The 21,667-nt window shown below is 41.7% G+C and overlaps 1 protein-coding gene across 2 annotated transcripts; it reads right to left on the reverse strand.

Annotated features, from left to right (window-relative positions):
* Positions 1 to 44: 44 nt before the first annotated feature.
* On the reverse strand, positions 45 to 16,963 carry ercc6 (excision repair cross-complementation group 6). 2 transcript variants are annotated; one of them, XM_049599579.1, is made up of 22 exons: positions 16,897 to 16,963; positions 16,155 to 16,360; positions 15,807 to 16,035; positions 15,259 to 15,379; positions 15,025 to 15,142; positions 13,028 to 13,742; positions 11,422 to 11,550; positions 10,783 to 10,941; positions 9,741 to 9,876; positions 9,312 to 9,482; positions 8,860 to 9,036; positions 7,269 to 7,385; positions 6,724 to 6,819; positions 5,716 to 5,934; positions 3,855 to 3,965; positions 3,406 to 3,525; positions 3,074 to 3,168; positions 2,427 to 2,572; positions 1,701 to 2,300; positions 1,430 to 1,598; positions 1,261 to 1,339; positions 45 to 1,170 (listed from the first exon to the last, which is right to left on the reverse strand). In XM_049599579.1, exons 2-22 carry the CDS (start codon positions 16,348 to 16,350, stop codon positions 721 to 723), a joined length of 4,353 nt encoding a protein of 1,450 aa, XP_049455536.1. In that variant the 5' UTR covers positions 16,351 to 16,360; positions 16,897 to 16,963; the 3' UTR covers positions 45 to 720. The 2 variants fall into 2 exon arrangements, with proteins under 2 accessions (XP_049455536.1, XP_049455535.1); XM_049599578.1 differs by having other exon boundaries at positions 13,028 to 13,745.
* Between the last annotated feature and the right edge of the window lie 4,704 nt (positions 16,964 to 21,667).

A 21,667-nucleotide genomic window follows, 5' to 3' on the forward strand; every position in this document is an offset into this window, starting at 1 on the left:
CTTCCTTTAATCCTGTTTAAATAACCAAACTAGGAAAAAAACAATCAGCTTAAGAGGTTTATTTCTTACAATTAATGCAAGACAGCATCAATATTCTTTTATTTATATAAAACAAAGCAGCTAAATTACTGCTTTTTGCCATTTTTTCCACAAATAATCAGAGGTAGGTCACAGTTTAAGAAAAGTCAGTCATCACAAAACCCACCAAACCCGGTGGTGATTTGGTCATATTTACAAAATGACACACTTACTCCCCTATTAAATTTCATAGAAATGTGACAAGTGAGACAAACTGAAAGCATAAAACACATCTCAGAGTAAGTCATTACTCGGGGTTATACAGTTTTAACTTTCTGGCCAATACAAAACCAGTGAATTCAAGTATAACCAGGGACGATCAATCAACAGGACAGAAGCAACAACACGTGGACAAGCCCAAATCTCAAACAAACAGTGCGACAGACTTAGACTTCTTTAACTGATAATAATATGAGTTTATCTGCTAAAATGGCATTCCTACAGTATGGGCTTTCAATAGCTGATGCAATCTACCGTCTATCTCTGATGTATTTTTGTCAGACAGATATCTCAATTTGACAGAATAAACTAAGAATAAAGAAAGACAAGTAAACAATAAGAAGTTGTTGGCTTAATCTCGACAGACTCATAACTGACAAGTATTAAAATCTGCATACAGTTAAGTCTTTGTTCCGCTTTCACTCAGCGGAAGCTCTCCTTCAGTCTCCACATGCCCTCCTGACCAGACGTCCTCTGGAAGTCACAGATGCTCCTGAGCAGCTCTCTGAAAACAGGCGCCTGACTCTCAGTCAGTCTTGGTTTGAAATACTCCAGCACTTCCTGGGTGGTAGCCTGTCCGTCCACATTGGCCTGGAAGGCTATGAAGTTGCGCACATCCACCAACAGCTCGTCATGCTCCGTGGGCGGAGCCGGGGGGGAGCTCCTTACTGGAGCCCCGGAGCTGTCCTCCTCTTCTTCTGTGTCTTCTCTCTGGCTGGAGGGCATGCTGAGGTGATTCCGGGCTTTCATCTTGGCCAGCAGGGAGGAGGAGGAGAGTGGGGCGGAGGCTGAGTCACCTTCCATCCCTTCTCCGCTGAAATGAGCGCCCGAACCAGGCTTCTTTGACACAGACTTCTTTACAATAGCAGCATCCTAAAGAGAGAAGCAGATGACACAAAATTTCATCACAAATTCTTAACAAATGCCAAACCATCTATTTGTTCATAATAACACTGCTGTTACCTTGCATTTGCCTGGATTGGCGGCAGATTGAACAGAAGGTGCAACCAGGAGAGAATTATTCTTTTGTCCAAACCGTTTCCTGAAAGAGCGGACAAGGGATAGACTGAGATGTTTGGTTCACATAGGTGGAGCTCTAAACAAACCTAAGTGTGTCAGTGAGACTGTGTACCTTGCAGGTGGAGGAGGGGGTCTATTTAAGACCAGCCTACACTGCTGGCGAGAAACCTTAAGTGCTTTCAGGGCATCTTTAGCCACCCTATTAGCTTCTGCCTCCACTAGAACATAGTCAGGGTTAGAGGACTCCATGATGGTGTCATGCTGCATCACACTGTGGATACCTGAAGAAAAAAAGAGTCAACAAAGCAGTTTATTGTTTTGCAAGAATTTCCAAATAAGCTATGTCTGACAAGGCTGAGGGGGTTTATGCACAAAAAGCCTACCAGATTTTTTGAAGAGCTTTGCCAAAACGTAATCGTCTGATTTCTTCTGTGCCTCATCTTCATCCTCCGCTTTCTCATAGGTCTTTTTCTTCACCAAATGAGAGATGCGATGGCCTTCAAACCGAGAATCTTTGGAGTGTTTATGCCTCTTATGTTTGTGTTTGTCCGAGTCAGCTGAGTCACAGTGCTTCCTCTTTTCCCTGTGTTTCTGTGGGCTTGTCAGGGCAGAGTCTTTGTCTGTGTGTTGGTGAGAACTGGATGAGTTTGAGTTTTTAACTGCTGGCTTGGCTGCGTCCCAGTCTCTGTTATTTTGTCCTGTACGCTGTGTATTTGCTGAAATATTTGGCTCTGCATCCAGACCATTTCGGTCGGTGCTTTGACTGTCTGTCAGGCCATTTGGTTTACCCGGAGAGTTTTTACTGCGCTGAGAAGTGTTTCCATCTCTTAATGTAGGAATGTTTGCTGCAGACTGTCGGCTGTCTGCACCGGTTTCATTCTGGTTTGCCGAGGAGTGTTTGTGTTTATTGCTGCTATGGTTTACCGTGTGTGATGGCCTTGGCCTCTGAAGCTTCTTAGGTGCCTTGACATCAGAGCCTGTACCTGTATGACAATCAGAACCCGTTAGGTCAATTATTAGAAACTTATCTTTAAAAGAGATTCAGATAATTTAATAATTGGACAATAAAACATTTCAAAATAAAAGACAAACAAGAAAAATGTGCAGACCTGCAAATATGGCACTGGTCTCTGTTCCCTGAGCTCCATCGGGGTCAGCCAGAGTGAAGAGCTCATAAATGTCATTCGACTTGAAGAACCGTCTTTGTTTGGGGTCCTTCAGAACGCGGTTGGTCAGAAACTGTTTGAAGATTTGCCTGAATTACAAAATACAGAATTAGATATGCGTGTGTAATTTGTTATTTTACCTCAGCAGGCAACCCCCGATCATCTGTCACCACAGAGTAGTCTGGCTGATGGATGAGAAAATTAGTTAACCGCACTACTGTATGTATCAAAATAGAATCCCCGCAGTTCTTCCAACTTGCTTTTTTAGAGCACTTTGCAGACCCAAGCCAAACAGAGCAACAGTTTAGAAGTCCTAGATTGGCCATTTAATAATGCAGGAAAGCTTTTCAATTACTGAGAACTGGGATAGTGCAGGTAGTAATACAGCAGTGATGTGAGCAATTAGTCATGTCATTACCACTATTCACGAACATGTGAAAGATAACTAAAATGCGAGACTGCGTTAAAGAAAACACAAAAGCCAGTTTGTTTTTTTTAAAACCTCTTTTTAATTGAGTTCTGTGATTGAATATTGCGTGTGTGTGTGAAGTGCTTCGGGCTGAACGTAAAAAGAAAAACAGCAATCTGACCTGTGGTAGATTTTCTCCTCAATGGTCCCTGCAGTCAGCAGTCTGTAGACTGTCACTTGCTGCGTCTGACCGATTCTCCATGCTCGCTCCCGAGCCTATAAAAAACACAATATATTCAAATTAATGATTAAGTAAATAATCTGAAACACACAGTCAAGGTTTTTAGACTTAAAGTACACAAGGAAAAAATAGGGAGACGCAGGAAAAGCTGCAACTGGAAATGTAGGTAATTTAAAGATGCAAATAACACATGTAGAATAATAACTCCCCTGAGAAATAATGCGCGGTCTAAATGTTTTATTTGTACTACTGAGTGTGTGTATCTGTCTAACCTGTGTGTCAGTACTGGGGTTCCAGTCTGGGTCATAGATGATGACTCTATTGGCTCCAGTCAGATTGACTCCCAGACCTCCAACTTTAGTGGTCAACAAGAAGATAAAAATGGATTTGTCCTGTAAGAAAATAATGTCAGTGATTAACAAACATCTTGTCCGCATTTTAAACTTGGGGTATAATCATATAAACAAATTACATTAGATAATTCTGAGGCCATAACATCCTGTTCTCTTAAACTAAAGCCTATTTAAAGAGAATCAAACAGCTTAATCTAAACTTGACTTTCGTTACTGGTAATCTGAGCACACACACATTCCGAACAACAGATTGTCATCAATTAGCGTTTCCACCTCAGGGTGCGCAGGGTTCAACTGAAGCATCCCGTCCCTCAGGACAGGATTTTCATGGGAAACACTTAGAGCCATTAGGGATGAATAATCCTTACCTCGTTGTAGCGAGCGATGAGGGGCTGTCGGGAAGCTATTGTGGTAGTGCCGTCCATTTTCAGGTATGAGTAGTTATTCTCCATCGTGAATACCTCCAAGATGTCCAACATCTGGAGAGGAGATAAAGACGCCAAAGAGACAGTGAGGAAAAAGGCAGACGAGGAGAGAAACATAAAGAGAAAAAGAAGGGCTGAGGGTTGGATTATCTCTAAAAGGATTAGAGAGATTAATATTACATGGACAGAGATACCGACAGGGAGGGTCTCAGGTTCCCTCTGAGGTATAATCTCATTGGTATTGACTACAACAGCTGGGGCCTCGCTTACATACACACTCTCTCTCTCTCTCTCTCTCTCTCTCTCTCTCTCTCTCACACACATATACACACACACACACACACACACACCGCTAGCCAGCAGCAAATAAAGAGACAACATTTACAAGTGGCATGACAATTTAGGATATTAATTTGAAGTAGGAGTGGGTGAAAATCAGTAATTACAATATTTCTGACCAAATACTTTTATCAATACTGTGAATATATTTAGTTTACTATTTGTGCTTCCACCAAATATTTACACAACAGTAATGTGGATATTAAAACTAAATAAGTAAAGGCAAAACAGCAAAGCAGCTAGAACAGTCCGCTAAGTTCAGTAAATGACATCACTTTAATGCAGGTTTTAAAAGCAGGAACAGCAGTAACGATATAATGGTGTACAAAATCTAATACAATATCTAGTCTCATATCACGCAGTCTATTTAATATTGATATATTGCCCAGCCCCAATTTAAAGCAGGAAAGAAATGGCATGTGTAGCCTAAACAAAAATTAATCAGAGTGCATTTATAGCTTTTTTGCATATGATGTCAGACACAGGTGTGCTGTCCAAATAGTGGGTAGGCAACTGGAGGCAAGGACCACCAACACTGCACAAATGCCTATGATTTGTGCTCTTTATGGCTGTTCCTACCGATTAAACTGGGGAAAAACAAAGGCTACTTTGATTCCAAAAAATAGTAGGGGTAAAGGGGAGAAGGAAAAAACATGTCACTGAAAAACAGCGGCAGATGACGTTCAAAAACCCCCATCTTCGGTCTAGAGGAGCAGAGTAAACTAATCTCAAACATAAACATGAAGTGTTGTGTTAAACATGCCTCGAGTGAGATGCTGTTACAATGTACTGTGACAACTTCCCCGTGTTTTTAGCCACAACCCAGATTTTTAACAGCATTTCACCGGACCACTGGAAACGGTTGATCCGTTAGGTAGAAAATAGCACAGAAAAGTTAGCTAACATTAGCTTGTAACATTAGTCTGACAGCAGTGCATCCATGCACAGGTTAAGATATAAAAGACAGGTATACTCAAGCAATTACTAAACCAGCCAAAAAGAGAGCAGTTGTTTCAGTTGTGGCACACTATTTAGTTACAGTCTACTTGACTCTTGTACATTTCATCGGCTCACTGTGTAATGTTAGTAACGTCAGGAGGTCTAGAAGACGAGGTCATCCAGACCTTTTATGTAGTCCCTTTCCTGTATATCTAGTTCACACAGTATATAGATTCATCAGTTCCTGTCCCCCATCTGAATTTTGTGGGTAATTACAGTTACGCGACTGTAAAGAAGCTATACAAGCCATTCTCAAAAAATATCCATTTCATTGCTATCTGTTGCTTGGACAACAGCATTTGTCCCTGTTTACTTGCTGTCAGCTGCTGCCTTAACAAACACTCCAATAGAAAATACAAAGGGACTTTGTTTATGTTGTCAGGTTTGAAACAGTCTACATATTAACAGCTATTTTAGCAAAGGGATTGATGGGCAAACAAAAAAGCCAGAACAACTTGTTCCTCACCTGTCTTGACTGAGTGAAGAGCAGGACTCTGTGGCCCTGTTTGAACCAGAGTCGCAGCAGAGACTCCACCACGATCAGCTTGCCCGAGCGTTTCCAATAGCCAAAGTGTTCCTCCTTAGTTAGCTGGTCCTCTGGGATTCCCCTCAGTATCCGAGGGCCGCCCGAGAAAAGGTCGGGGTGGTTACAGATCTTGCGTAGAGCTATCAAACCAGAGAACACCTAAACAGCACAAAAAAGGAACATTTTTAAATACCGTTAGTTTCATGAACGAAGAGTTGGTGCCAGGTGACAAACCTGGTAAAAAAAAACACAAAGCTTGGTATATTTACAGCATTTTACAGCGGTGCCCCTTTAAACAAATAAACAAATTTACTTTAGTCTACAAGAATTAGTTACATAATTTATTTACGGACAATAAAGGCCGTGTTTCTTGATGAAGGCCCAATGGTCACTGCATTAGTAATGGTGGTTAATGGACCAAGAGTGACCACTGAATATGTCTATAAGAGCATGTGTGTGTGTGTGTGTGTTTGTGTGTGTACGCGCGCACAATCTGCTGTGGTCACCCCTGGCTCTCCAACCACGTCCATTTGGTCAGTGGTGATAAATGGTCGAGTCTCTCTCTCAAGGGTCTAGCTAATGTGAGAAGACACTGCACAGCTTCCTTAAAGAGAGCATCTTAAAGAATACTAAAGTCAAGCTATTAGGGGTTTAACAAAATTTACATTTAATTCCACCGATGCTACTTCAAGGTGTTGTTCTTTAAGTGTAAAGGAGTGCATAAAAATACACACAAATGCCTGTGAGTGAGAGAGGTGAACTGATATTCATCAATTAGGAGGTTAAATAATGAATAAGGCAAGTCCGGTTCCTGGAAGTCTTCTCCTTGACTGAGAGTTTTGCTCTTCTTTTCCTCATAATGTAGCGTGGGTCAACGCAAAGAGCCCAAATGGAGGAAGCATAAAACAAACACCGTGAACCCACTTCAACTATGAAAGGGAGGCTTACCTGCATGTCCCCGTTAAGTATCTGGTAGACCTCTTTGGAATCTAGGAAGGTCTGATAAACCTGCCGCTGGTCCTCTGTTAATCTGCAAAACAGAACCTACACACACACACAAACATACAAAAACACACACACACAGACAAGTGTAAGAGTGTGTACTAAGCAGTGAACATCTGCTTTAAAGCCCCTTGATGAAGTGCAGTGTGTGTGAAGAGAAATTAGAGGGAAGCAACGTGTTTTTGGAGCCACTGCTGTCCCCAGGGACTGACTTAATGAGCTGAAGTGGACTGAGGAGTCAACCAGCGTCAGCCGCATGGACAGACCAGGGACCAGCCACCTTAATGAATACCTGCTCCTTTTACTTTACCAGGACTTTATTAGCTGGCTTCACCTGACAAGGGCCATGCACATTCATCAAATACTCCTTAGACGTGGCACATACAGTCACATCCAATCAGATAAACACCTCCCCAGTTAAGAGAAGCAGGCGTGAGAGGCTGTTCAATACTTAGACAGAACAGGGTCAAATGTCTTAGTATGATGAATACCTGTTCATTTTTGTCAGGTAAGGAGAGGTTGGCCTTGACGTCTGCTTTCATTCTTCTGAGCAGGTAAGGATTTATAGTGTCTCTCAGCACGCATGCGCACTTAAATGCTGTTTGGACCTGAAAAACAACACAAACAAACTGCTTTAAAACAATAGTAACAGAGTGTCAAGCAACCGCATCCACGATCCCACCTGTCACTGTGGATGTTTCCTGAGGCATGATTGTTGTTTTAGCGCTCTCTCATCACCTCCCTTGTGTTGCTGTCCCTTTCAGTAGCACGAGCCATTAAGCATTGATCAGAGTGCTGTTGGTCTCGAGGGACAGAGCCCTCTTCTTTCATCAGTACTACTCGCCAGCTCCATTGGAAGCGGAGGGGGAGCTTCGGTCCCACCCTGCACTACAAGCCCCGCTGCAAAATGCCCTGCTACACCTCATCCAGAGTCAGTGCTAAAGGCCATTTAGCCTTTTAAACATTAACTCAGTGGGGGTCCGCAGAGGGATCAAAGACACCCTCGGCAAAGCCGGAGGGGACAATATCATGGAGAGATTTAAGGCTCAATGGAGGTCAGAGTGGAAAAGAAGAAGAGCAGGGCAGCAGATGATCCAGTGATCTCTGCACAAGCTGCTGAGTGGATTCACATGGGGATGCAAACGCATGCTTCAGTAATGGATCCTGCATCCACATCCAGCCCCACCCCATTCTGTATATGTTCTTACATACATCTAGTTGTGCATGCACATGAACATCAGCCGAGGGCCTGATCTGCTGTTCTGAGAATTTCGAGAGGAGGATAAGGCAGCAGAGCTTAGCCCTCTCTGACCATTTAATAACATTAATAATTAGTAAAGGTTTTTATTATCGACAGCGGAAGAAGCATCAATAGCCAGCTTAAATAATTAAATCCATACAGTCAGTGGGTTATTAACGATTGAGCACTAATGACAAAGGGCTACAATTTAGCTCACTGGCTCTCCACTTTAGCCCTTCCCTCTCTCTCACACACACTAGGGATGTACTGAAGTTCCTTTGCATGGACCTACATTATCCTGCTCTGCACTTAATGGCTCTGTTGCTCTACAATCTCTCCTTCTGACTTGCCTCCATCTAGCTCTCCAAAATTGGGCCTACATGTGTGTGTGTTGCTAGTGCTGTCAAGTGACACTTTAGCCCTCCATCACTCCCTCACTATGCTACAGTTATAGGTTTGCTTATCGGGTTGTTGTATGTATGCTATGCATCCTTGTCTTCTCTTTTCATTAACTTCAATCCATAAATGAAATAAGCATTATAACCTTTTGTGTTATCCTATTCTATTTTTTAAACATTGTTAATCTACTTTGTTTTAATTTGAAATGAAAATGATCAATTATAGAATTATAAAACCCAAAGTACAAGATAAAGCACAATGACAACTTCATGCTCAGTCTTTGCACCTGCTTCTGCTTTGCTCTTAACTTCTAAAAATGTGTCCCAAGTCTAAAATAGGGGGACATTTCTTAATGGATTTATCATACAACTAGTCTTTGTCGTTCAAAAATGAGATGCAGAGCCTAACAAATCCTGACTGTGCATTTGCGTGTGTTCCAGTACCTGTACAGGCGAGGCGTTACTGTATCCTCCCATGGTGATCGGCACAGAGAACTGCTCCATAAAGACGGGTAATGTCCCCAGTTTACCGGGGAAGACAAAGTCAAACAGAGACCACAGCTCCTTCAAGTTGTTCTGCATGGGAGAGCCTGACAGGATGAACCTGTGGGGAGTGCGAAACTAGAGAGGAGGAGGAAAGAATGTATGTTATATATATTCCTAATGATGTCCTAGCATACTTATTATTGTTCTAAGTATAAATGGTGTAAACGACATATTCTAATGGTAGGAGTGTGGAAAGGGAGGAACCTTGATAACTGACACAGATGAAAAGGCATGTATTACTTTTTCAACTTTAAATGTATTTACATGTAAAGGTCGTTACTGTTTGCATGCTCTAAGTGTTGTGGTACAAATGTGTGTGCTCATGAATGTGTCTGTGTTTGAAACAATACCTGTTTGCAGGCAGTGGTAACTCCAGCATTTGGATTCCTGATCTTATGGCCCTCATCCAGTATAATATAGTGCCAATCATAGCGCTGCAAGATGTCTTGCATATTCCTCACAGCTGAATATGAGGTTATCAAGATCCCATGACACGCCGCTATCTCTGGAATAAGCTTTTGCTGCAACAGAGGACAAAAAAACATGATCAGTACAGGTTTTTGTCAGTGCAATTCCTTACCATCTCTGGTAGCTTGAGTGTCGAAGTAGGGCATCTACTTTAATATGGTTTGAGGAGAGAGGTGAAGAGGGGAGAAGGTTAGGAGATAATGCTGCATAAACAGACCTCTAGTGCCCCCCAGAGGAAAAATAGACCCTGTAGAAAACTTTCTAACTAAATTAGGAATATGAAAATCAAACACACACGAACACATAATTACCTTGTTGCTGGTGAACGAGCCGGTTTCATGCAGAACAGCCACTCTGAAAGGAGGCCACCAGGTGTGGAACTCCTTTACCCACTGGTGCATGACTGTGGCCGGGCACACGATGACTGTCGGACCCAGACCAACATACCTACAACCAAACACACAGTACAGAGGTGTTTAACTGCAAACCTGTGATAAAGATAGGTAACAAGGGAATTCAGGGTTCATTTAAATTTGGATAACCTCAGCAAATTTCATTAGCAAATTAAAGTCATCATTTCTACACCAAATTTTGGAACATTGTCAAATGTGTCATGGATGTGTCAAATGTGTCATGCATTCAAGAATAAGGTAAACAGAGAGAGCCGAGTGCCTGTGTACAATAATGTACATTTACCTCCACTGCCCCATAAACTCTCTGTGAATGAATCTAAGAAGGTGCATGGACACACGCTCAGCTTCTTTGTGAAGATTTACAAGTGCTTTGTCAAACACAGACGCACACACGCACGCATAAAGATACACTAATGGGCTGGTATGAACCTCTGCCTGGTGGAAGCTATTGATACTTGGCCATAATTGAGTTTGCAAGCAATCAATTTGTGGGCGTCTATAGTAGACAGAGTATTGACCATCCACCTCCTAAATGCATGTGTGTCGTTTGTGCAGTAAAACCAGATTATCACTTCCACTGCGTCACATTTTCCACGGTTGATTTGTTGTGACACTGCTGCTCATGAGTCTGAAATTCATTATAAGAGTTCATGAAAATGCTCACTTTACTCTAACACACTCTCTCTCTCAAGCACGCAAACACACACACAAACAGAGTGTCAGTGTTTTCTCTGATGTCTGCAGTAAGAAAGTGAAGAGTCTGATAATTGAAACATGTTTAATAATTCAGATGAACACTCTCAAGCAGAAATCCCCCTAATCAAATATTCATACCATACAGACACACAGTCTCTGGTCACAGTTTGTTGTTGTTGTTGTTGTGTGTGTGTGTGTGTGTGTGTGTGTGTGTGTGTGTGTGTGTGTGTGTGTGTGTGTTTACCTGTAGTTGGATCCTCTCGTCCTCAGTTTGCTGTAGCTCAGTCCAGCCAGGAAGCTGATGATCTGGATGGTTTTGCCCAATCCCATCTCATCTCCCAGGATGCCACCTGCCTGCTGACAGTGGAGTTCCCACATCCACCGCACACCTGTCTGCTGGTACCTGACGATGTGATATACACATATGTAAAAACTAACAACACCTGTGCATGATGGCAACTGTGGACACTGAAGTGCTCACATGACAGGGTGGTCTGGTATTTACGCTGTATTTCAATTGAAATCTGGTACAATTATGCTTGCCAGTAAGTGTCAGTCCCTGCTAGTTAAAGCTTAAAAGTCTTTTGAAACAACAAATGACTTTCTAATGAAAGCTTTTGAGCTATAGCAGCATTAAGTGACTCACTTTTATAATGTCTTGATCAAATAATCTCTGATTAATCATTACATTTCTGGGCAAAGGTTCCTGGAAGCAGAGGGTGCGTCATAGACCAAGACACCAGAGAAAGTACACAGATATTTTTCATACACAAACTGTTTAGCTATTAGTCACATCCTATCACTTTGTTAATTGGCAGTTATAAACATCTGTGACCGACAGTGAGGATATTAGATAATTCCCAATGTTGGACATTGAACTTACTTGTAAAGTTTTTTCCAGAGGAAACCAGGCACTTTGAAGCCTTCATCAAATTCTTCATCACTGTCGTCTGTAAACTCGCCTCTTTCTCTCTTCTCCTCTCTTTCTCGAAGACGCTGTCGCTTCCACCTCCTGGCGGGAGAATGAGTACATAATAATAGAGTAAAACCAGCGGTTAAAAAATGGTTCTCTATTTTACTGTGAAGCTCTTGGGTGGACTTCAGTCAATACTAGTGAACACAACTCGCTGAAGGAGAAGTCAAAGAACAAAGACCTGCCTCATCTTCAAGCTGACATCGTTCGCTGTCAGTTCTTCAGCGTTGAGTGACAATATTTTAGTCTTAACTTCAAGTGATTGACATTGTGCTATACGTGCGAACATTGACATTATTTGGTAATCCAAGCTTGATAAAGTGAGAGATATTTCAAATGAATTCAGTTTCATGATGGATCTGTCTCTGGCATTAGCTCTGTGATAGACTAGTGACCTGTGTACCCCACAGCTCGAACCCAGAAACAGGGTGAGCAGGTATACCGAATGTATGGATATGCCATTTGCACTTCTTGCACCCACTGATTTATTTTAAGACTTGCCTACAAAGGTGTATGGATAGCAAATGTTTTGAGTTGTGGGTATTTCCCTTGAGCAGTGAAACATCTACAGCAAAAAGGGAAATGTAAAGGAGAACAATTTTAATGGTGCAGGAGAGAGGGCAGTTAGAGGCACAGTCGTCGCGCAGCAAATGAAGATTGATACAGACAATTAGTAGTGCGAGTTCCCCAGAAAGGTGTGAGGTGGAGAGGATAAGAATCCATCTTCATTTGGGCCTGGTCCTGTCACCCTGCCATGAAACTGGTCCTTTAGCTGGGCCTGGGAGACCACACTCTCTAATTAAGTCAAGACTAAGCATTGGTTCAGTTAATTACACTTTTCTGCCCCCACTCCAACCCCCCCACCCAACTACAAATACCGCCTGCTCTAATAATATCATTCCTCATATAAGCTAGCCTCACCATCCATGCTGTGTCTATGCTGTTGAATTGACATTCAATCACTGTAGTGTAGAAAAAGGACACATGCCAACACAATTTATTTGGCAGCTATAAATATGAAATCTCATTAGGGCTGCTCTTCCATTAATTTGAGCATTAGAGTGAGTGAGTGTATAAAACCATGTGCAGGAGGATAATTAGGCCAGTGTGAGAGCAGAGAGAGAAGAAGAGCAGGGAGTGAATTTGCTTAGTCAAGAAACAGCTGCCAATCTCATCTGGGATTAACTCTCCTTCTGCACTATGGAGCCAGCAGAAAGCGACTGCTTTTCTCCTTAACTAAAGGGAATAACAATAGCACATTTGCACCACTGCCATTGCAAATGTGATGCAAAGTTAAAGGCTAAATCTGGTGTTTGTTGAGCATGTCATTTACAGGCGCCGATGTATGCATTCTCTTTAGAAGAAGACTTGCTGATGAAAACTTTCGGCACCTTTGCATCCAACCATAACTCCAAGAAAAAATCTACTGTTCACAGACTGTAAATAAATAACAAAACTGGGGGGCAACATAACCAATCATTTATATAAGTTTACAGCAGGAAGTAGATGATCATACCTTATTCTCTGTCTGTAGTATTTCACATCTCCGTCATCTTTGTTTTTCTTGTTTTTGCCCTTCACGCCCTCCTCTCCATCTGAACTCTCAGGGTAGTATTCTTCCTCGCTCTCCTCTCTTTTCTTTATTTTCTTCCTCGCTTTCTTCTCACTTTTTTGCTTGTATGGTTTCAACTCATATTCCTCATCATCATCCTCCCCAAAGCCCTCCTCCATGGCTTCTCTTTCCTCCTGGTCAGGATCTATGCCTTCGTCACTGGGCAGGTATTCTGACTCCTCGCTGTCCGTCTCCTCTCCCTCAATGTGACACTTCTTCTTTGGCTTAGGGAGCTGTGGCTCAATCTTGGGCCGAGCCTTAGGATGGGCCTTTAGAGCAGTTATCTGGAGTTTTCGCATACGCTTCTTCATTTTTTTATCCTTGGAAGAGGAAACTTTTTTGTTGGTTTTCCCCCTGGCCTCTACACCAGGGCTGAGTCCGGAGCTCATCTTCTTCTTAAGAAGAGGGAGTCTCTTCCTCTCAGTAGCAATCTTGGCCTGGTCCGCCAAGTACAGGTCGAAGGCAGAGTTCTCAGCAAGCATAACTTTTCGAGGCTCCTTTTTTTCCTCCTTCTGCGGGATTCGGGTTCCAAAAGGAGTCATGTGACCTTTCCGGATTAACTCCTCCCATTCAGTCTCCTGAGCGGGCATGAGCATGCTGCCCAGTGTGGACGGCCCGGCTTCTGGTACAACACACACATCAGGCAGGGTTAGAACTGTTGAGATAACCACTAGCAGCATTATGGAGCGGTGCTTTTATCAGCAGGTCCCTGTTTTGTTTGTGTCTTGTGCACACACGTGTATGAAGACGCATATGTGCAATCAAGTTTGAACAGACTTTTTTTTTTGTCTTTTTTTGTTTTGTTTTTTGTTTCAAGTGTTTGAGCTGAAAGGAAGGAAATATAATGATCACATTTATTAGGCCTTAAGAATGCACACAATACACTTTGTTAAAAAAAAAACACTACATGTAAAACCTAACTGCTTTTGTTTACACGAAAACTCCACAGTGTGGAGTTTACTTCATGTGTGCAGCTATATCAACATTTGTTTGATGAACAATGAACTGATCAGGAATTTTCTTAAGAAGGTTAAATCAGCACTGAATGGCATTTGGCTGCAAAACTGCTTTTCAGCTACATAGCCACAACCATGTTTGTTGTCGAGTTGGTTTCTATGCAGTACATGTTCAGCTCTACCAAAACACAGCATAATGTCCGTGTCAAACAGAACTGGTTATGTGTTAGACATCATGAAGCAAAGTGTGAGTAAAAATTATTACAGTAACAAATTAATGCAGTTCTGTGTCCTTTTTTTAGACAATATTACACAAATGTCAAATGTCTATTGACAGCTGTTTGGGAGAGATTAGTGTTGTATATTATGGGTCTCCTAGACAGTAGGTGTACTGGTTGTCACTTCTGACACACCCATTGATGAGGAGCCAGCAGCTGTTGCAAGAAAAACACCCAAGGAGAGTTAAGTGAAAAAATATTTTTGCACAAATTTGTGACAGTCTTCCAATTACAGCTCATCTTTCAAAATGTTTGACATATAAATTGGTGGGTGTGTCAGGGTGATATCTGCTGAAGATATAACATATATGAACATCGTCAGTCATCACGGCACTGTAGAGTTTATTTTTAAACACCCGATATTTATTCAAGCCTTTGCTTACAATCATCTCTGACAATTCCTTAAATAAGAAATGCCACAGAATAGCCTTCTTGGCCACCGTAACTGCAACTGGTATGAATGCTTTGCATTGTTTCCATTTCTGCTTTGTTTTGTTACACTTTGGGCAGTGATGAACATGACCCTGGTTTCACATCATCTATAAAAAGCAGGGGACCGCCACATTTACGCCTCATGTGACTTTACGTATTAAATCCCCTCATTAATGAGTGGAAACTGCTTTCTGTATGTACACTGAAGGGAGTCACAGGTTAAAAGACACCTTACCTTCCTCTTCATCATCACCCTCTGCCAGAAGCTCAGCCTCCACCCTTGCAACATCCTCTCCTCCCAGAATGGCCTGAAGTCGCTTTTGTTTGGCTTTGACTTTCTTCAGCTGTTTCTCCTGAATTAAAAGGTGTTGTCATCATTTCAACAGTAACTATCAATGTTATGTTAATGTGACATTATCATGTAAATCTACAAGTTTAATCAAAAAGTTTGTCATATTTAGCATTTTACCTTATTTTCTTTCTGTCGTTTGACAGATTCAATCTTCCTACTGATATCTTTGCTGGAGGCAGCATAGGGAGACAGCTGCTCAATAATCTTGTTTATTTGTTTCAGAGATGCTGTGACGGACCTGAAACACAAACCACAAAAAAAAGGAAGATCAATCAACCCCTTCAAGGTTTGTTGTTATTTTGAAATCAAAAGACATTTGTGAAGATACTGTAGATTTGAATGTGCTTGTTAAACTTTATATGCTTTGTTTTATAGTTTCTTTATCAGAGCTTAATGATTAATTGGCATCTGATCAGAAGTCAAAAGTGCTACAACTGGTAAGTCCCGCTACTAAGCAAAAATTATTTTTAAAGCCAAAAGAAAAACACGCATCTCAGTATGATTTTAACATTTTATCAAACACAAAACTAAATGATACTTATATCATTCAGACTGTGTAGTCTTAAATTGTAAGACATTTAAAGGAATACTCCAACACAGCACACATATTTGCTAAAAGGGAAACCATCTTAGGGCTTTATATTAATGCAGTTATTGTCCTTTACCTGACATCATCGAGCACAGACTGGTACTCTTTCTCTGCCTCTGCTTTAGCAGCAGCATGACTGGCCTCCTGGATTGCCTCGTCCACTTGCTGCAAGACACCTTGCTCAAGGACGTCCTGGTCATACACAGCCACACCAAGGCCCTGGAGTTCATCAGCCCCAGAACTGGCAGATGCTGCTTGGATACGCTGTCGGTCAATCTGCAGCAAGGCTCCAGACCTCTTACCACCTGCACCACACCATGGACAACAATACAATGTTATGTTAATCAGGAATCAGTTTGACAGCTCAAACCTTTTCATGAAGTTCAGCATGAGTCTCTTTTGGGGCAAGAATTGCATTGCTTACCACTGCTGCCCTCCCCAGGTCCAGTGTTGACAGGATAGGCCGAAGCAGCCTCGGAGCCCTGACTGTTATCAGGGAAAGAGTTGACAGCTGAGCCCCCTGTGGCCCCATCTTCCTCAGACCCTCCCGGGGTGAGGGCAGCACTGGCAGGGCTGGAGAGAGAGGAGGGCACCTGGTCCTCTGAACCGTCTACAGGCATAGCGATACAGCTGTAAACAGAGTCAGTCAAGTGTGTCATTCAAATGTCAATCAGCTGATGTATGTCTCTTCTAAACCCTGGCTGTACTTTAATTGTTGTGGGTTATCTTAATACTGAATCCAAAGAAATCTCGTTCACTGTTAAACTAATTTAACTATGTCGTTACCTTAACGGTTATATGACCTCAAGCTAATTATCCTGTAAGAGTTAACTTAGGTTTAGAAAGGGGAAATTAATATTTATAATCCCTGGTCTATATGAAGAATATACTACATGAAGTAAGGCAAACCGTTATAACATTCACATAAAGGTGAATTGGGGACATTTAAAGTCTCCCACAGCTGTCCATTGTTTACGTGGCTAGGCTAGCATGCTAAGCTAACAGTGAGCCGAACATCATCAGCTGTGTTGGCAACCGGCAGCGAGTCGGTATCAGTTAAAACACCAACAAATACACATTCACACGACGAAGTTAACGCTACTACGTTGTTGGCTGTCTGGTATATTAAACCGTGAGTAGAAGAGATATTGACAGACATTACTTACAAAACGTGCAGTTACACAACACAACTGCCTTGGTTTATGTCATGTTGCTGTGAAAGCTTCCTGGTTTCCGGTGCCCGAGAAGGCTTTGTGCTGTTTGATCAATGGCTACCTTGTTGGACAGCGCCCTCTGCTGGTGCATAGCTGCACACTGCTCTGGTCCTCTAGGTGGCGCCATAACACCACTTATTTCAGTGGAGACTAGAGGAGCTCACTGAGCCACCCTCCAGTCCACAGGAACAATTTGACATGTAACCAAAGGCATAGGTTTCTTTCAAACATTGGTAGGAACACATGAAGCTGGGGTCCTCTCAGCGTCACACACTCCATTTCCTGCATTCTGGTGAAGTGTTATGCACCAAATGTCTTCATTTATGGAAAGGAAATCACAACATTCAGGTGATAGGTGGCAATTCAATACTAGGCTATAATGGAATATGATGCAGTAAGGCTTTCTGTATTGTTCAAATATATATTTCAGCATCATGTTCAAAACTTTCTGCACAAAACACATCCCACATATCTGTGCTCTGAGAAGTTGAGAATTCAGTTACAGTAGGCTATTTAAGAAAAAGTTGTAATGCCCCATAGTCCACGGTGCATTGTGTTATTGGTCTGCAGCTTTGGCAGTATTCCTTTCAAACCGTCTGAAAGACACAGAACCCTGTTTGGGACTCTCTCTGGATGAGGCAAAGTTTAAGCAGCACTGCGTTGCTCTTCATCAGAGGTGGGATACTGATACTTACTGAAAATACTACTGATCAGATATCATATGTGATCATTCTGCATTCAAGTATAAAATGCACTTTCCCAAGTGAATCAATAACAGATGCCATTTGTCCCGTTATTTTGTGCACAGAACTGTTAGAATGACAATAATGGAAAGTAGTTTGCTCAGTTATTGGTAGGGACAAGTATGTCCTCCCAAAATATTGATAGGGACATACACTGTCCATATGTGAACCTATGCCCTTGCATGTAACCTACTGTGTTTGCAGTGTAAGGGAGTAGTTCAATCACTAGTTTGGCTACAATTTGCAGTAGTCGGGCTGCAGTTACACCACATTCAAATCTCAGGAGCTTTTTCAGGAGATACGTACTTTGGGACTTGTAGTTTTTTGTAGTTAATTACAAACTACATATTCATGTTATTCTCACGATGTGGTTTTCTTTTTTTTTTCATGCAGTGTGGCACAATGCCACAGCTCACTGGCCATGGTTATCATTTAATGACAGTCACCAGCAATTTCACTAAAGCCACCTCTGGTTTGCAACCTATATGTCTAATTGAATACTATGAATTTCCCTTAAAGTTTAGCATTTTCCTTATTCCACCCTAACAATCCCCCCTTACTCTGTTCTTTAAACACATCCCTGTGCTGCCTAGGTGAGGACTGGCCTGCTCTCATTCCTAAATCAAACACCTACGCTTTATTCAGTGCCAGTTCAGTTCTACCCATGACAATATGAGAAGTCAGGATGTCATTATAATCACTTCCCATTTTGTAATTTGATTGTGGTTTAACTACATTTTAGTACATTGGCAAACTAGCTTTTAATGTTGTTTCCCCAACACTGTGTGTTTGTGTTTTGCATAATCAGTTGGGGAACCACTTAGATGTTATGTGTTAAAGAGGGAGCAAGAGAGTTTCTATGTTGCAATCAGTGTGCAGTCTAGCCAGACCTTGCATAATGGCAACATCCAATAAGCCACTTCAAAAAGCGTCTATTCCACAGCAAGACATGAATCCCTTTTTAATGGAGTTTGGTTCAGACAGGAAAGCCAGCACTTCATGGATGTCACAAACATTAGCAGTGCCAACTCTTTGCATCTCAGAGGAAGTTTGTTTCCAGTGTCTTGCAACAATAAACGAAGGGCTTAATTAAAATATCTCCCCCATCTTGCACTGCTGTGCCTGAGCAAAGGCCGGCAATTTTTCCAAACACTGCTATTTGTATAAGCAGACATATCTATATTGGGGCAGATACTGCTGTCAGTCTTGGCTCAGAAAGTGTAGGAAGATGGAGACACTGGTCTATTTTATTTGCTTAACTAGTAAATGTGGGTCACCTTCAGTGTAATGTCTCCGGAGACACTGAAGAGGATTCGAATTTAAAAAGTACTGAACTAAAAGGAAAGTGTGTCACTGTAAAAAGTAGGCCCTGACTATGGTTTAATCAAAACCCGCAGTGTGCAGAGCTCTGATCAGGTAGCCAACACACACAATGTTTTCTTTGTTGGTTTTGGTCTGGCGAGCAGATACAAAGGCCCACAGATAGGAGTTAAAATAAGTCAAATAAACTATATCAAGCTGTTGACGAATCACCTATGGTGGGAAATAAACTGATACATTCACATGATGTTGTGACTGTGAGGTTGAGCTGCAGAGAGGAATGTAAACCTCTCGTCTGTCTTCGCCCTCCATCTTTTGCTTATTCAAGCAATTCTTGACAACTTTTATCACAGGAGAGGAGGAGGAGATAATATGCATGTATAAGGCTGTGTTTTCTGCACATCATAATTTAAAGAAAAGTAGTTGTTGGACCACACCAGGTTCACGGGATTTAGTGGGTGGCAAAGCTGTTCATCTTAACTTAATGTGTGAGCAGGCATTCACGCGCTCATATGAGACAAATCCTGCTTCTTTGTATGCAAGGGGTGAGTAGATTTACGGGGTGTAGGAGGGCAGATTGCAAATCACAGTGGGTGCCGTGGTGTGATGTTAACACTGCTGCTCTGTGCTGCTTAGCATCCTGACAGTGGAATAACAAGTGGAGCGAGATTTAAAGAGAGAACATGATGTGTTTAGTTAGCATGTGCAAAGCGTGGTGGGTTCTTTTCAGAGACTTTCTGTAGAGTTATGGACCTACAACAGGCTGAGTGTTTATGTGCATAGAGGGGGAAGTGAGGTAACACAAGACATAGTAGCACACGTCCACAGGTACATGCTGTAGACTTCTCTGTGTGGTGATGGAGTGGGAAGTTGTTTTATTATCCATTATCTCCATGTTATGATAAAGGGTGTTTTAGTCTGAGTGGCCTTCAGCAGATGCCTTGAACATGACAAATGTCTCAAGGATGAAATCATTTTACTAGGAATTTTGTAAGAGAGGAGTTTTATTTCTTACATCCATGGTCTACGACAGGGTTGTTCTTTTTTTCGCCTCAGATGTGCCAGTTACTTATTAGGTCTTGGATGTTTCTCAAAACATGATTCGCCTTGTTACTGAAATGAATTATGATAAATTGTTTGAGGATGGTCTTCAGGCTCTATTCTGCCCTTGTTAACAGCACTGTTGAATCTCATTTGGACCTCATCCTTGCACTTATACATTTTAAACATTGCAACTATTTTTTTCTGTTCTGAAATCTCCTGTGTTTTGTGGTGTGTGCCCCAGTGAAAAGTGAAACATAAGTATTTCTTATGTGGTCATTTTCCGCCTCAAAATTTAGACATGCAATTTGATTCTTTTCAGAGCAGTTGCATGGATTTGATGTTTTTCTGGCTTTTAACTCCACTCCAGTAAAATTCCACCGCTGACGGGCATTTTGTTTCCCTCACAGTTCACACACAAGCAAATTAAAGAAAGTTGTTATTGAGCTGGGGTTTTCTTCTTGTTTTTGAAATATTAAATTTGTTGGATTTTTTTCATTACAAAATGATTGAATTACAAAATGTGGTTCGCCAACAACTTATTGTTTCTTTTGTAACGGATCATAACAGTCCAGGTCTAGCAGCAGTGGAAAGGTATGAGTGTCTTATTAATATTAAATTGTTTTTGCCTGTGGTTAGACTGAAATTACCATAAGCTGTTTTCAATTCACAGGTTAAGTGTTGGTTGCTGTTTACTTTACACTGTTCTACCTGTGTTTTAGTAGATTAAAAATAGTTTTTCCTTTTTTAGTGCTGCAGCTGGTGTTGGTCTCGGGTCATGTGAGCGATTGGTGCAGTGGGAGTTCACCTGTTGAGGTTTGGTGATGTCATTTAATTTTTACTGTTGCACTGATAGTAGTTTGGGTGTTTTTCTATTGGAGGAAAAAAAAATGTTTGTCTTGTGTTTAGTGCCACTTGCAGTGCATGAGCCTGCTGATTGGTGCACCACACCCTTGCAGCAAGAGGCTTCAACATTTAACTACTTTTATAGAACTGCTGCTAGTGACCTTTAGTGTCATAAACCAGCTTATTATGGCACTTTGACACTTTCGTCGGGTGTCACATTCTCAAGGAACTTCTTTTCACATGCAAAAATGTGTTTTTTCCAAATATATAATTAGATGGAAAGCTGGAGAGGGAATGCATGACTTTGTGGAATACAGTATTGTGGGTATGCAAACATGCATGCATACGTTATGGGCCGCAGAGAGGAGGGGGTACTGTATACCCTGCTGCCACATGTAATAGTAAACACATTGTTTAATCATTGCATCTCTACCTGTGATGTCTGCAATTCTGTGCAGTTAAGTAGAACACTTGGTTTTTATATTGGGTTGAGTGAAAGCCTTCAGGGTTTAAGTGGGAAGAGACAAGAAGTTTTTCATAAGCCGCAGACTGGTTAATAAATTAACATGAGTAAAGCACCATTATGTCTATATTATGTAAATTCAAGCCATGTTGTAATTTACATGTGTGTGGCCATAGTGACAGTGCTAATGTCTCCCATGTGCTCCCCCTGTCCCATTTAGTATACGGCTGTGTGTGTGTGATTTGTGTGTGTGTATCTGATAGTAATTAGGGGTGGGCTGGGTTCTCATCCGGGTGCACGAGACCTCTGA

The sequence above is a fragment of the Epinephelus fuscoguttatus genome, linkage group LG16 (genome assembly GCF_011397635.1).
Source record: "Epinephelus fuscoguttatus linkage group LG16, E.fuscoguttatus.final_Chr_v1".
NCBI lineage: Eukaryota > Metazoa > Chordata > Actinopteri > Perciformes > Serranidae > Epinephelus > Epinephelus fuscoguttatus.